This window comes from Vombatus ursinus, unplaced genomic scaffold (assembly GCF_900497805.2).
Source record: "Vombatus ursinus unplaced genomic scaffold, bare-nosed wombat genome assembly UNPS02015175.1, whole genome shotgun sequence".
Classification (NCBI taxonomy): Eukaryota; Metazoa; Chordata; class Mammalia; order Diprotodontia; family Vombatidae; genus Vombatus; species Vombatus ursinus.
In genome coordinates this window covers 9,211,861-9,223,805 of record NW_020954953.1, presented here as the reverse complement: position 1 = coordinate 9,223,805, position 11,945 = coordinate 9,211,861, and the positions used below count along the sequence as shown (strand labels likewise).

General features: G+C 37.8%; 1 protein-coding gene across 5 annotated transcripts in view; it reads right to left on the bottom strand.

Moving 5' to 3' along the window:
* Window positions 1–11,945, bottom strand: part of LOC114031466 (mitogen-activated protein kinase kinase kinase 4) — a 135,306-nt gene that overhangs the window by 92,943 nt on the left and 30,418 nt on the right. For 3 of the 5 annotated variants that reach the window (XM_027846543.1, XM_027846548.1, XM_027846549.1), the window contains exon 2: window positions 5,172–5,362. In XM_027846543.1, coding sequence (XP_027702344.1) covers window positions 5,172–5,362 — 191 coding nt within the window. Of the gene's footprint in view, window positions 1–5,171; window positions 5,363–11,945 lie in introns of those variants that run through there. The other 2 variants (XM_027846547.1, XM_027846544.1) reach the window with 1 other exon arrangement.

Sequence of the window (11,945 nt, the reverse complement as noted above, 5' to 3'; positions counted from 1 at the left end):
GCTAGAGAGGAGAAAATCAAAGTTAGGAGACAGGTTAGGTCTGGATAAATAGATCAATCAATAAACATGTATAGATCTAAGAATCAAGTGCACAGCGATGATAGTTGAATCATTGGGAGCTAATGAGATCACTAAATGAAACAGCATAGAGAGAGAAAAGAATATGGCCAGGGCAGAGCTTCAGGGTCACCCAGAGTTATCAGGTGTGGGCAGGCTGAAAATCCAACCAAGGCTACTGAGAAGGAAGAGTCATATAGGCAGGAGGACAACCACAAGAGAGTAGTGTCACAAAAACCTAGAGAGAAGAGAGAATGAAAGAGAAAAGAATGATCAACCATGTCAAAGACTGCAGATAGATCAAGAAGAATGAGGACTGAGGAAAGGCCATTTGGCCACTGAAAACATTAGTAACTGTGGAGACAGCAGTTTCACTTGAATGATGAAGCCAAATTGGAGAGCAAGAAGGGAATGAGAAGAGGAAATGAAGGCACTGATTGTAGATGGCCTTCTCAAGGAGTTAGTCATGAAAGGGAGGAAAGACTTAGGATAATAGCTAGGTAGATGGATAGATCAAGTGAGGGTTTTGGAGGACGGCAGAGACAGGAATATTTTTAGGCAGTAAAAAAGCAGATAGCACACAGGGAGAGACAGATTAAGTAGAGAATAGGGATAATAAAGGGACAGTCAGCTGGAGAAGATGAGATAGAATGAGATCACCTGTGCAAGGGCTCCGTCTTGGAAAGAAGAACAGTTACCTCTTCATTTGAGACAGGAGTGAAGGAGAAACTAAGTATATGAGTTAATAAGGTTTTCTGTATATTGAGTTTAAATGTGCCTTTCTACTGAAGAGAACAAATTAATGCAATTAGACAAAAGGAGACACTTCCCTCATCTACTGAAGTAATATGTCTGTCCTTGGGGTAGTTACTGATGGCTACACAGAATCAACACACCTCCTTTGCCACATGGCAGAACCATAGTAAAACATACTCTAGTAAGAGGTGCCTATTCCAGAGCAACATCATGAAGGAGTAGGCCTTCGAAGACCAACCAGCTAGCTTTTGCAATAGCCTAGGTATGAGGTGATGAGGGCCTGCACCAGAGCGATAATGGTGTCAGAAAGAAGGAGGTATATTCCAGAGATATTGCAGGTGAAACTGGCAGGCCTTGGCAAAAGACTGGGTTAGGGATAACGAGGAGTAGAGCAGAATATCTAGGTTGTGAGCCTGAGGAACTAGGAAGACTGCGATGTTCTAGACAGTAACAGGGAGGCTGTGAAGGAAAAAGGTTTGGGGGGAAAGGTAACGAGTTCAGTTTGGGATGTGCTGAGTTTAAGATGTTTATGGAACATCCAGTTTGAGATGTCTGAAGAGCAGCTGAATATTTAAGAATGGAGGTCAACACATAAGAGTTGGATAAGCAGACTTGAGAATCATGAGCATATAAATGCTAACTAAATCTACGGGAGCTGACAAGATCACCAAGTGAAGTAGTATAGAGGGAAAAGAGAAGTGGGTCCAGGACAAACAACGCCATGGTTAGTTAGTGGGCATGACCTGAATGAAGATTCAGCAAAGGAGACAGAGAAGGAATGGCCAGATAGGTAGAAGGAGAACCAGGAGAGAACAGTATCCCAAAAACCTAAAGAGAAAAGAGCATCAAGGAAAAAAAGGTGGTAACAGTGTGAAAGGCTGCAAAGAAGTCAAGAAGGATAAGCATTAACAAAAGGTCATTAGATTTATGGCAACTAAGAGATCACCGGTAACTCTGAAGAGAGCAGCTTTGGTGAAATAATGGGTCAGAAACCAGATTGTAAAGTATTAAACAGAGAATGAGAAGAGGGGGGCAGCTAGATGGCACAGTGGATAGAACACCGGCCCTGGATTCAGGAGGACCTGAGTTCAAATTGAGTCTCAGACACATAACACTTACTAGCTGTGTGACCCTGGGCAAGTCTCTTAACCCCATGGCCTAGCCCAAAAAAAAAAAAAAAAGAGAGAAGACAGAAGTGGAGGCACTCGTTGTAGATAGCCTTCTCAAGTAGTTTAGTCACAAAGCACTAAAGAGGACAATCATTATCAGAGATGGAGAGATCAAATGACACTTTTTTTTGAGGATGGGATAGACATGGGCATGTTTTGCGGCAATATAGGGGAGCAGCCAAAAGACAGGAAGAGACAGAAGATAACTGATGGGGTAAGAATGGCAGAACAGTCAATCTGCTGGAGAAGACAGGATACAATGAGATCACTTATGCATGTGGAGGGATTCGCCTTGGAAAGAAGCAGGGCAGTCTATTCGGGTAAGACAGAGGTAAAAGAGGAAAGTGATATGAGATGAGGAGGAAGGGAGAAGAGAGAATTCTTGGTAAATGGACTCAATTTTTTCAGTAAAATATGAGGCAAAGCTCTCAGCTGAGAGGGCAGGGAACAGGGAAGCCATGGATGTCTGAGGAGGAATAAAAAGATTTGGAAGAGCCACTATGGAGAATGGGATACTGAATTGATATAGAAGATAGAAGGGAGGTATAGAAGGATTGCCTAACAGCAGGAAGGGCCCGGGTGCAGTTTTATGACATTAATTTGTAGTGGACCCAATTAGAACCATAGTATGATTTTCCTCACCTACTTCCAACAGCAGGTGTGTAGGAGCAAAGGCAGTAGATGATGGAAGCGATCCAAGGCTGAAGCTTGGCACCCTACTAATGTGCCACAACTAGTGAAATCATAAGGGAGACAAGGATTCAAGAGAGAAGGACAGTGTGTAGTTGAACTGGTTCACCAAGGGGTCAAGTACGGAAAGAAGAAGAGAAAGGTAATGCAGAGGTGAAGGCCTGGGAGAAAAATGAGGACTAGAAGTCATGGTGAGATAAAGAGGAGGGTTTGGTATGAGAAGGCAAAGGAAAATGCAAAGCCAACAGATTGTGACTATATAACAGAATTTCAGAGTCCTTCAACAGAGAGATAATGCTTTTGTCTGTGATGGCAAGATCAAGGATATGACCTCTGTGTATGGCCAAAGTAGGATGGAAGAGTAAGTCATGGAAAATCAGCAGGTTGAGAAAGGAGATTAAGGTATTTAGGGGAATAACAAGAGGCATGTTAAAGTCCACTAGTATGAGGGCCAGAGATGTAGAGGAAAGATTATGAACCAGGTACTGAACCCATTGAGGAAGAAAATATTCTGGAGGTCTGCAAGACAACAGCCACCAGAATTTTGATTGGGTGGAAGATGTGGACCTCAAACAGAGTGAAGGAGGTAGAAGAACCTGGAAGCAGCAGTGGAGAGCAAGGAGTATTCTCCCTGCACCCCCTTAACCAGTAAGCTGAGAGGAAATGAATGAAAATGTAGCCAGTGCTGGAAAGGATGGATAGAGAGGCTGTGTCATCACAGAGGAGCCAGGTCTCAGCAATAGCCAGCAGACAGAAGGAGTGGGAAAGGAAAAGATTTAAGATGAGAGCAAATTTGTTGCCTTTGGAACAGGCATTCCAGAGGGCACAGCTGAATAAATAGGTAGCATTTAGGTGGGATGTTGGAGTGAGTGGGCTGAGGAGAAATAATAAGGAATCGGGTAGCGGAAGATGGGGAACAGGGTTTAGATGATGACTTAGAGAGGATATGGTAGCAAAGCAAATGACCACGTGTGAATTTCTTAATCATTAAGTGAAAGGAGCCCCTCCTCTTCCAGCAGAGGCTGGAAACATAAGCAGCATGATATGGTAGCAAAGCAAATGACCAGGTGTGAATTTCTTAATCATTAAGTGAAAGGAGCCCCTCCTCTTCCAGCAGAGGCTGGAAACATAAGCAGCATGAGATGGAAGACCTCTCATTTCTCCTCTCCTCTTCCCTCTAGAGGCTCCTACCCCTACTGAAGACTGGAGATCAGGCAAGAGATGGGAGCTACAAGATGGAAAGCCTCTCCTCTTCTCGGAAACACACGTAACATGAGACTGAAGGCACACAGACAGCGAAGCTACTGGACTGCATCTGGTCAGTGGAAGGCCCCATCTTACCTCTTCTCTCCCCTCAAGAGGCTGGAGATCATGTGGGAAATGATGGTGTAGCAGCAGAGAATTCCAACTTATCTTTCTAACCTCATTATTGTTACTATTACCCTTCCCAAACTCTACTGTCCAGCTCACTCAGCTTTCTCTTTGCTCCCCAAATATGGCATTCCATTACCTACTTTCTGTCCATCCCTTATCCCTGGCACATAATAGGTGCTTAAAAAATGTTTACGGATTATTGATTGAATGTATTCCTTCTTCACCTCTGCCTCAGAGAATCTTTTACTTCCGCTTATAACCAGTGCCCTACTCCCCTTCTCCTATTTGTTTACATAAGGCTGTATTCAAATACTTAGGCAAAGTGGGGGGGGGGAATCTAGAGGGTTTTTTGGTCTTTCAAAACATAATTTCTTATTAAATGATTTGCTCAGCTAAAGCACTACCTTCCATGTGAAATCTTTCTGATTTCTCAATTACTTGTGTCCCTCCCCACTAAATAACCCGTATTTATTCTGTGTGTACTTATACTGTAAGTATACATTTATATACCTTTAAGAGAATCTAAGTTTCTAAGGGCAAGGATTGTCTCAGTTTTGATCTTTGTATCCCCTGCGCCTTGCACAGTGCCTGAAATTTAATAATGCTTATTAAGTGACTGGACTCCCCTAATAAGTGGACAACAAGGAATTTGGATGCCTACTCTAGAACACAATGTTTACTCTTTAGAATTAAGAAAAGAGAGCCCTACTATCCTGAGGGTATACTGGATTATACTATAAGGTCCTGAGCTGGCCGAATTTAGGGAGGAAAATAGTACAAAACAATGGCTCTAGAACCCTCCTGTGAAAAGTTGGCATAGATGGAAATACCATGCCACACTTATCAGAGATCCTACAAGCTTCCTTTCTGTGCCAGAAGAAATAAGAATAAATACCAGGGAAAGAAAGGGATTTAAAGAACCCATCACCCACCCATACAACTATTTGATACAATGGCCAAGAGAATAGAACACTTTCTCCCCTTAGCTTGAAAACAGAAAAGGCCAGGGCAACATTAGAATTATGCATTCTATATAAGGAATCAACAAATTAATGTTTTCTAAAGATTTAAGTATTGGTAAGCTCTACATCCTTTCGGATATATCCTTTCAAGTAAAAGACACACCTTTCAAACTGGAGCGGCTAGAAGGTCTCCCTACATTATTCCTCTGGTGCTTTGTTGACATACGTTTCATCTGTCGAGGTGTGCTGGGAGGAGAGGTGCCATAAAGGTTTTCAGTATTTGTTTCATCTGAAAACTCCTCTGGATCAGATTCAGAGTTTTTGCAAGCAGCATCTCCCAATTTGCACTCCTGCCTAAGAAAGAAAAGGAAAAAGAGTAATGTAAAATTTTAGTCAAAGATGATTAGTTAATTTATAATTTTCAAATGCTCTTCCATTCCTAGTCTCAATCTTTCTTATATAGTCTCCTTTCATTTGTTATAATTCTTTTACAACACTTTTTAACACCAAAAAGCAGAGTCAAAAGTTCAACTTCCTGCTGTTCTTAGCAATGAAGAAATAGCAAATATCTGTCAGGCACATAAACAGAGAGGATTCCACGTAAGGCTCATATACCAAAAGTTTTAAAATATTTTCATCAAACATTTTTAAAAACTTTTTTTAATGCTTAAGTTACATAATATAAATTAAAACTAAAAATGTACTGTCAGTGAGCTAGTGTCAAACCTAGGTAATGAGACAAGTACAATCCTGCCTGGCATTTCAAAGTCTTACTTCTTACTTTTCCTCAAAAACAAATCCAGAGCTGAAATTAAAGGACTACTTTATGAAGCCCAACATACTAGTTATCAGCAAAAAAAAAAAAAAAATACATGCTCATAACCAGTGTCCTACTTCCCTTCTCCTATGTGCTTGGATAGGGATGTATTCAAATACTCAGGGAATATAAGGGTAAAAAAAACCCAGGGTTGTTTTTTTTTTTACCCCCCAAACATAATTTCATGGGGCAGCTAGGTGGCACAGTGAATAAAGCTCTGGCCTTGGCGTCAGGAGGACCTGAGTTCAAATACAGTCTCAGACACTTAACACTTAGTAGTTGTGTGACCCTGGGGCAAGTCACTTAACCCCAATGGCCTCACCAAAAAAAAGCAAAAACAAACAAACAAACAAAATCCCATAATTTCATAACAAAGACTTGTTCAAGGTGTCACTTACTAACACTGTGCTTAAGGTCACATTGTTAGTAAGTGAAATAGCTAGAGAAAGGGCTCAAAACACAGCCTTCTAACTCCAAATTCAAGGCTCTTTCCCTTGCTCCATTAAGTCTTATCCTCTCCTGGAACATGGATTTTTAAACTTTTTTTTGGAGTCATGCATGTATTCCTATGCTAGTCTGAGCCTCTCTCAGAACAATGTTTTTAGATGCATAAAATTAAATACACATGGTTACAAAGCACACTATAACGAAATACATTTATCAAAATAATAAAAAGTTCACGAATCCTAGGGTAAGAACTCCTGATCTAGAAACAAGTTTTGTTAATACATGACTTCTTAGGCTACACTATTTCTGAGATACTAAAACAACTTTGGTCATTTTTAAGGTCTTTTATAAAATTAAAGGGAAATTTTATAATATAAAACTAATACCAAAATATATAACAAATTGGTAATTGTTTTCTCAAAATCATATTTAGGCTCTAATTAATTTCAATTTTGATTTTTCAAGTGTAATTATGAAATCCTAGAACCAGAAAGAACTTGAAAAGTCATCAAATCTAACTTTGACCTAAAACATGAATTCCCTTTACAATATCTCTGGCCATTTAGATCTAATCCATTTTTTGACAAGAAAGTACATAAGATAAAAACAACTTCCCAGAAGACATGGGATTAGACAGGAGGAAAAGAACTCTTCTGAGCAACAGTCTATATAATTTTTTTGCCTATTTAAAGGAAAAGAAAATACTGCAACATTTTATTTTACCAGCACACTCCCATCAGGAAGTCAGGAAGACTCATTTTCGTGAGTTCAAATCTGGCCTCAGATACTTTCTAGCTTAGCTACATGACCCTGGGCAAGCACTTAACTCCATTTGCCTCAGTTTCCTCCTCTATAAAATGGGCTGGAAAGGGAAATGGCAAACCACTCAAGTATCTCTGCCAAGAAAACTTCAAATAGAGTCAAAAGATTTGGACACAACTGAAACAACCAAACAACAGTGCATTTTCACTGACTATCTCCATGTGTAGAATGTTCTCCCTCCTCATCCCTGGTTCCTGGCTTCCCACACTTACTTTAGGGCCCAGATAAAATCCTATCACTACAAAACGTGCAGAAGAGAATAGCTTAAAAAGACAACTAGAAATAGCTTAAAAAGACAATTAGAAATAGGAATAGGGCCTGGATCTGTCATTTCACTGGCATGAGAAGCCTCCCAAGGTTAAGTCGGCACCTTCTCTGCAACTGCCTTAGCACTGAGATACCAAGTGGCTTGCTAGCAACAAATGCCAAAGGCAGGCCTTGAATACAAGTTCCTGGGTTCAAGACCAGCTCTCTATCCCAGGGGGTGGCAAACTTATTCTGTAAAGCACCAGAAAGTAAATATTAGGCTTTATGAGTCAAAAGACAAAACCCAAGACTATTATATAATATAGTCCTTTAAAATAGGTCCTTATATAACTAAAGGAAAAACTTTTCCACAAATTTTTGGACAAAATTCAAAATAATAATAATTATAGTAACTGAGCACAATTTTTGTAGCACAGGTCTACCTATTAAAAAATGTACTTTTGGGGTAAGATAACATTTTGCTTCATTAGGGTTTGAAGTTAGATTTTTCTCATCATCAAAATTGAATGCAAATGTTTATCTGTTGATATCATTCCGTAATGAGATTTTACATATTTCACCTGACATTTGAAAATGTCTTTGCATACGATTTAGTTCAGCATATTTGTAACTTAAAAGGCATTTATAGAATTATATTACTCTTCTCTCGATATTTACTTTTCATCACATCCAATTGAAGGTTAAGTGGTAGTACTTCAATTGCACAGTTAAATGAATTTTAAAATATGGTAATTTCTTTTGCACTTGCACTGAGATCCAAAAAACCACAGCTGTGTGATTTAGAAATTTTATTTGCACAAAAGTGTGGAAATGGAGATTTAAATTTTTTTCTTAACTTCTGACGGCACAGAAGTATACAGAGCAGCTTGATATTGCTTGTTAAACAACCCGAATTTTCATCAAACTGACTTTATTGTGGTACAAGTTTTGCATATAAATACTATTTTGCCTTGTAACTTTAGTCTAAAATCATTAAAAAACATTATGAAGTCTGCAACAAAAGATAATTTCCAAAGTACAGTATTTGGAATAGTAGTAGTGTGATTATTCATAAACCACCAATTATTCTGGTTTTATTAACACTTTTTAAAAAGGTATCTATTGGAGGTTACTAAATGCTTCCTTGTTGACTGAAAACTTAGGAGTTTAAATTACAAAAGAACATATATATTCACATATACATATATATATACTTATACATATATATGATGGAAGCAGGTCTGTAAAATAAATAACAGTATAAAAGAATTTACATTTACAAAGAGCATTAATAAATCTGGTTTATGAAGAATGCTGAGGACATAAGCTATGTTTGGCATAGGAAATAATCACAGACTGAAGGTTGGAAGGGACCTCAGGTCCAGTAGCCTAATCCAATCTTTTTGCAAATGAAAAAAGTGGTTTAGAGACTCTGGCTCCAAAATTGGGACAGTTTCCACTAAATGAGTGAAAACAGGAGTGAAATGGTAAGAAAGAATGTGAATTTTAATACCTCAGTGTCTCTTAAGCAATCTATAAGTGAAGATAATTTGGTTAAGAGCCTTATACTGTAAACTGGGGGGAGTTTAAGAGTTAAATTTCCAGACACAAAGATGCATTTTATTGTTCTTCTGTTTGAATACCCCTCTACTTTGAAGATGCCTACTTATAGAATTTCCTCTAAGGACTCTGTTCCCATATGTAAACAAAAAGATAAATTATCTAATCATTCTGTTAAAACTCAATTTTGGCATCTACTTAAAGGAAAAGAACAGTCTTTTTTCTAAAGCCCCACAATGTTTAAGAAATGTAGACTAATAACTCTTTCCAAAATGTTTCCAAATTATTTAATTATTAATTTAATTATTTTGATTATTTTAATGGCATATAAAAGTAACATTTCAAAATGGATGAAAACAGTCACAAGTTATATAAAGGAAACTGTAATATAATCATCTTGACTCATCAGGAATCACAGGAATCAAGGAAGTAAAAATATCATGCAATACTGCCAACACTTTGATTCATAATATAAAAGTAAACTGCACTGTATATATATTTGTAAAGCTAAAGCTATGTGTTTAATGTCTTTCTATGATATGACATCTTCAGTCGAAAGCTTAACATTCACATTGGTTTGAAATGTGGTTGGTTCACAATCAATCATTAATAAAGCAACAGCATGTCAAATCAATTTTAATACATGTGATAACACTTCAGTGTCCAAACTAAAGGAGGTGCCAAGTTATTTTAAAATGTAGATTATCCAATTTTAATTCCTAAAGGGTGAATTTTCCAAAAGTTTGTAAAAATTTAAATGATAATTGAATAAGAAAATAGAAAATAAGGGAAGGGAACAATAATTTCTTAGGCACCCACTATGTGTCAAGGCACTGTGCTAAAGCATCTTAAAAATATTCTCATTTGTTCTTCACAACAACCCTGAGGGAGGTGCTATTATAATCCCCATTTTACAGTTGAAGAAACTGAGACAGGCAGAAGTGACTTGCCCAAGGTCACAGTTGTTAAATGTCTAAGGCTGAACTTGATCTCAGATCTTTGTTAACTCTAGTTACCGTTAACTGTGCCACCTAACTGCCTCCAGTAGCTCTACTGTTTAATTTAGATCCCTACAGGATGCATGTTAACTTAGAAAAACACATATTAACATTATCTATGTTCTAATGTATTTTTTAATTTTAAAAAATACTTCCCAATTACATTTTAATCTGGTTCAGTCACAAGTATTGCCATGAAATGCTGTTTAATGCCTCTAACCTAGACTATAAATAACGTTTTAATATTTAATAGTACCATTATTTTGAAGAACCATGATCTTCTATTAATATATCTTTTAAAAACAGCATTAATCTATATAATACTCTTTTAAAGTATTACCATTCTCTTCTCTGACCTAAGCTAATATTTTGGCACATGACTATGCTATTATTTTGGTATATATTACTATGTATGTATATACAGATAGATATCTCTTGACTACAGGTCTTGCCAACAATACTGTAAGACTCTTGAGGATATGAGGCTTATTAAGACCAGGGATAAAGAACTATCTTTCAATTACTGTTATTCAGTTGTTTCAGTCTTGTCCAACTCTTTGTAGGGGGCAACTAGGTAGTACAGTGGATAGAGTACCAGCCCTGGATTCAGGAGGACCCGAATTCAAATCCGGCCTCAGACACATAACACTTACTAGTTGTGTGACCCTGGGCAAGTCACTTAACCCCCCATTGCCCAACCCCCCCCCAAAAAACCACCACCAACAACAAAAAAAAAACCCAACTCTGTGACCCCATTTGGGGTATTCTGGGCAGACACTGGAGTGGTTTGCCAGTTCCTTCTCCAGCTTGTTTTTTACAGATGAGCAACTGGGAAAAACAAGGTTAAAGTGACTTGCCCAGGGTCACACACCTAGTAAGTGTCTGAGGCCAGATTTGAACTCAGGAAGATGGGTCTTCCTGACTCTAGGCCTGGCACTCTATCCACTGTGCCACCTGGCTGCCCTTAGAGATCACCTGGGACCTTAGAGATCACCCAATTCAATCTACTTATTTCACAGAAAAGGAAACAGAGGTACAAAGAGGCTGAATGAATTGCCCAAGGTCAGACAAAGTAGAAGAAGCAGCAAATCAACTGAACTACCAAAAAAATTATTTTACTGAAATAGAAAAAAATGATAAAATTCATTTAGAAGAACAAAAGGTCAAGAATATCAAAGGAAATAATGGGAAAAAAATGTAAAGGAAGGAGGTTTAACAGTACCAGATCTTACATTATAAAGTAGTAATTACTACTATCTGGTGCTAGCTAAGAAATAGAAAATAGATCAGAGGAATGGAACAGACATACGATCTACAGCAGCAAATGCATACAGCAACCTAGTGTTTGACAAGTGTAAAAACTTAAGTTTTCAAGACAAGAACTCATTATTTGAGTGCAGTAGGGAAAGCTGGAAAGCAGTATGGCAGAAATTGGGTATAGACTAAAATGCTACACCATTTACCAAGATAACGGTCAAAATGGATAGATGACCTAGATATAAAGGGAGATATTAAAAGAAAATTTGAAGAACATGGAACATACTACTTTATCAGACTTACAGAGAGGTATATAATTTATGAACAAGAAATAGAGAGCATTGTGAGATGTAATATGGCTAATCCTGGTTACATTAAATTAAAAAGGTTTTGTACAAATAAAACAAATGTAGCCAAGACCAGAAGGAAAACAGAAAAATGGGGGAAATTTTTATAGACAGTTTCTCAGATAAAGGTCTTATATCTCAAGTATATAAAAAAATCTTGTCAAATCTATAAGAATATGAATCATTCCCCCAATTGATAGTCAGCAGATATGAACAGGCAGTTCACATCTCCACCAAAAGGAAAACCAACTGAAATCCAAGAGAATTACAGAATATTTCAAGAAATTCCATGTTACTATTTACAAATACAAGTCAACAAAAATTTATTAAACACCTACTGTGTGCCAGGCTAAGCACTGGGGATACAAAAAAGATAAAAACTAGCCCCTGCTCTCAAGGAGCTCACAGTTTAATGTTAAACAACATGCTAACAACTATGTACA